Source organism: Seriola lalandi, unplaced genomic scaffold (genome assembly GCF_002814215.2).
Source record: "Seriola lalandi dorsalis isolate HSWRI2012SDOR001 ecotype SW California unplaced genomic scaffold, Sedor1 jcf7180002054885, whole genome shotgun sequence".
Taxonomy (NCBI): Eukaryota; Metazoa; Chordata; class Actinopteri; order Carangiformes; family Carangidae; genus Seriola; species Seriola lalandi.
In genome coordinates, this window is record NW_019525437.1 from 485447 (window position 1) to 489836 (window position 4390).

The 4390-nt window shown below is 40.8% G+C and overlaps 1 protein-coding gene across 1 annotated transcript in view; it reads left to right on the forward strand.

Moving 5' to 3' along the window:
- The window catches only part of LOC111671571 (desmoglein-2.1-like), a 28385-nt gene that overhangs the window by 19099 nt on the left and 4896 nt on the right, over positions 1–4390 (forward strand). The window contains exons 9-10 of the mRNA XM_087180046.1: positions 1–317; positions 424–566. The exon at positions 1–317 is cut by the window's left edge and continues 1 nt beyond it. Coding sequence (XP_087036172.1) covers positions 1–317; positions 424–566 — 460 coding nt within the window. The remainder of the gene's footprint in view (positions 318–423; positions 567–4390) is intronic.

A 4390-nucleotide genomic window follows, 5' to 3' on the forward strand; every position in this document is an offset into this window, starting at 1 on the left:
GGAGGTGGAGGTGGAGGAGGTGGAGGTGGAGGAGGTAGCGGAGGTGGAGGTGGAGGAGGAGCTGGACCTGGGGGGGCAACTGGTGCAACTGGTGCCAATGCAGGAGGTGGATCTGGAGGATCATCATGGCAAAGTGGGACATTTAAAACCTATCCGATCAAAATCAATGTGAAGAACCAGCCTGAGGGGCCACGTTTTGACCCCGAAACCAAAGCTATTCCCATCTCAGAGGGAGGCCACACCATCAACATTAATGATGTTATTGCCCGCTACCCTGCAATAGATGGAGACACTGGGAAACCAGCTGAGAATGTCAGGTCAGTGCATACACAAACATACACATGAAAGCCTCTACAGTTAAAATGTCAGCTTTGTTTCCTACACTCAATAAGTAATAACTGACACAGTGCATTTCTTCTGTAGGTATGTGAAGGGTTCAGATCCTGACAACTGGCTAACCATCGACCCAGAGACAGCTGAGATCAAATTGAACAAGATGCCTGATAGAGAATCACCGTACATTGTCAATGGATCATACTCTGCTCAAGTACTCTGCATTTCAGAAGGTAAACTTTTCCAACATACAGTACCAATGAAAAGCTTGGACACTAATTCAACGGTTATTTTTTGTTATTTTCTACATTGTAGAACAATGCTGAAGGCATCAAAACTTCCTAAAAACACATATGGAACAAGTGACTACTATAACTAATGCAATTTCCCGAGAAATTGCGGTGGGATTGCTGCTTCTCCCCAAGCTGAAACTAAACTGCGTTGCTGGCTGTTGAGAAAAATCTGAAGCTGAGCTTCATTGTTAAATGCCAGTAACTATTATTTTAAATGGACTCAAACTCTGTTTGTCTGTGTTAGTCTTGAGTAATGGCTAAACTGTGTTCTGAGGTCACTATGACTTTGACTTCTAGTCTAATTATTATATCAAAATTTGAATGGCTTTTCTCAGTGAGATCTGGCGATATTGCATTCAGGAGGCCAAAATCATTATTTGTGAGGTAACTGTGACCTTGACTTTTGACCTTTGACCACCAAAATTTAATCAGTTCATCCTTGAGTCTAAGTGAACAATTTTGCCAAATTTGACGAAGTTCCGTCAAGGCGTTACTGAGATATTGTGTCCACTAGAATGGGACCTTTGTCCTTCTGGATGGACAGACATCCTGAAATCAATATGCCTCCGCACTGTCGATAGCCAAATGTCAGTTTGATAAAACACCACAGACATCACAGAATTTGTCTAATTAGCTGATCACCTCTGTCTGTTCATCTGCACTCAGAGGTTGCCATGGTGATCCTAAGTGCTCAATTCCTACTGAGTGAGACCTGGTCTCTGCTGAGACCTCTGGCTTGCCAATCAAAGACTATCAAATCCTATCAGATAAAGACTTGTGTTTTCTGAGAAAGGAGACTCTGCTCAACACAGTGATATAAAGTACTTGTCTGTGGAGTCAAAAGTAGCTTCAAAGTAATCTATCAATTACAATATATTTAATGTGGAGTCAGTTAGAATGACAAACTGAAATTAACTGCGGAATGTTTCCTGAATAAAACTGGACTGAAACATATTTCCAGTAAAAACAGTTGAAATGTGTGTAAATCATTGTCTGTATTTAGTGTTGGTGCAGTCTGTAGTTGGACTTTGACAGAAATGTCAGTAAAGTGGTTGATAAACACCACAGATATCAGAGGAGTCTCTAATCAGGTCATTTGATCCATCTGTGTAGCCCCTATCCTGCACTCAGAGGTTGCCCTGGTGATTTTAACTGCTTTGGTTTGACTGAGTGGGACAGGGATTCAGTTGAAATATCGTAACTGTTATCACATGAATTTTAGATTTTGTGAGAGAGGAGACTTGATCGCAGTCATATAAAATGTTTGTCTGTGGTGCCAAAAAAGTGGCCTATGCAGCGATTTTAAATGGAGTCCGTTAGAATGACAGACTGTTTGTGTTTGTGTGTGTATGAATCTGGCTGTGTGTGTCTGGCTGCGCTTTTAAAGCTTATAGAGATCAATCTAGCTGTTAACGAGCATCACTTGTGTGCAGCTGGATGACATAGAGCTAACATGACCATGTGACATGAACACACAAACTTACACAGTGCAGATTTGTTTCATGTTGTAATGACCTATGCAATGATTTTAACAATGCCTCCCTTCCTGTTTCCTACTTTAGTGAGATGGTAACCTGCCACTTTGAAAGGGCACAATTCAGATTCTGTGAGTCTCTGTGCTTTGTTAGTCACATTGTCTGAAAGCCGACAAGTTTGTCTAGTTGATGGGAAATAATCATGAGCATTGAGTTAAATTTGTGGCCTGGAGGACGAGTTTAAAAGTAATTGTTTTTAGCAGTTTAATCCCTCCTCTCACTCTAGTGGTGATGTCACCCACTCTATCCCTGAACATTCCACGCAACACACACCCATTATAAACTCAAAAGTGATCAGAAGAAAGCATAAAACTAAAACTGCGATAAATGAAAAACTGTACAAGATATCAAAAAGTTGAATTCAATTGAAAGACTGAATAAAGTCTCTAGCTAAAAGTATAGCAAAGTAGTTGAGGTTCAAACAGGAGAAAGGTTTCAAAGATTTGAACATTCTCTCTTTTTCTTTTTACAGTGGAAGTCAATGCTTCCATTGAAAACCGAGAAAAGTAATGCCTGGAATGTGCTGATCGAGACACACATTTTAACATTTGAATGGTTTCTACAACAAATGGTGTGGGACTAGTAGCAGGCCAAAAAATGGGTTGGAAGAAAAAAAACAACAACATATACTGGGATTGCTTCATTCAGCAAACCGATTACATAGTAAACAAAAACAAACACCAACATAAACAACAAAACAAGTCTAAACAGAACAAAATGTTTTAGATTGTAGATTCTTCAAATAGGGTACCTTTTTGCTTTGATGAGGTCATCACCTGGAATGGTTTCCAACAGGAGTTCATATATGTTGAGAACTCGTTGGCTGCTTTTCTTTCACTCTGCAGTCCAACTCATCCCAAACCATCTCAAGTGGATTTAGGTTGGGTGATTGTGGAGGTCAGGTCATGTGATGCAGTGCTCCTTCACTCTTGGTTAAATAGGCCTTACAAAGCCTGGAGGTGTGTGTTGGGTCATTGTCCTGTTGAAAAACAAATGATGATCCTACTATGCACAAACTAGATGGGATGGCATGTTGCTGCAGAATGCTGTGGAAGTGATGCGGGATAAGTGTGAATAAATCGCAGACAGCGTCACCAGCAAAGCCCCTCCCCACATCATCACACCTCCTTCTCCAAACTTCATAGAGGGAACCACACACACAGATACCATTCGTTCACCTTCTCTGTGTCTCACAGGACTCAGATTTTGACTCATCAGACCGAAGTACTGATTTCCACTGGTGCTTTTGTTTTATTCTTCTTTTTGACCTCCCTCAGTAATGATTGCTTTGCAGCTATTTGCCTGTGAAGGCCTGATTCACACAGTCTCTTCCGGACAGTCGATGTTCAGATGTGTCTGCTACTTAAACTCAGTGAAGAATTCATGTAGCCTCTAATCAGAGGTGCTGTTCATTGTTGATGTCTGAGGCTGGTAAACTCTAATGAACTTATCCTCTGCAACAGAGGTAAGTTGGTCTTCCAATCCTGGGACAGTCCTCATTTGATGGTTTTTAAAACTGCACTTGAAGATGCATTCAAAGTTCTTGCAATTTTCTGGATTGAGTGACCTTCATGTCTTAAAGTAACGATGGACTGTCGTTTCTCTTTACTTAGTTGAGCAGTTCTTGACATAATATGGATTAGTACTGTATACCAACACTACCAAAACACAACTGATGGTGTCAAACACATTAAGAAATTCCACTAATTAACAAGCTCATTAAGATAATGCCAATATTGAGCAAAGCCTGTCTCTTATACACATCTCATCACACCTCCTTCTCCATGCTTCACAGAGGGAACCACACACACAGATACCATTCGTTCACCTTCTCTGTGTCTCACAGGACTCAGATTTTGACTCATCAGACCGAAGTACTGATTTCCAATGGTGCTTTTGTTTTATTCTTCTTTTTGACCTCCCTCAGTAATGATTGCTTTGCAGCTATTTGCCCGTGAAGGCCTGATTCACACAGTCTCTTCCGGACAGTCGATGTTACTCTAATGAACTTATCCTCTGCAACAGAGGTAAGTTGGTCTTCCAATCCTGGGACAGTCCTCATTTGATGGTTTTTAAAACTGCACTTGAAGATGCATTCAAAGTTCTTGCAATTTTCTGGATTGAGTGACCTTGGTCTTAAAGTAACGATGGACTGACGTTTCTCTTTACTTAGTTGAGCAGTTCTTGACATAAATAGATTAGTACCGTTGTCCAATAGGGTTGTTTACT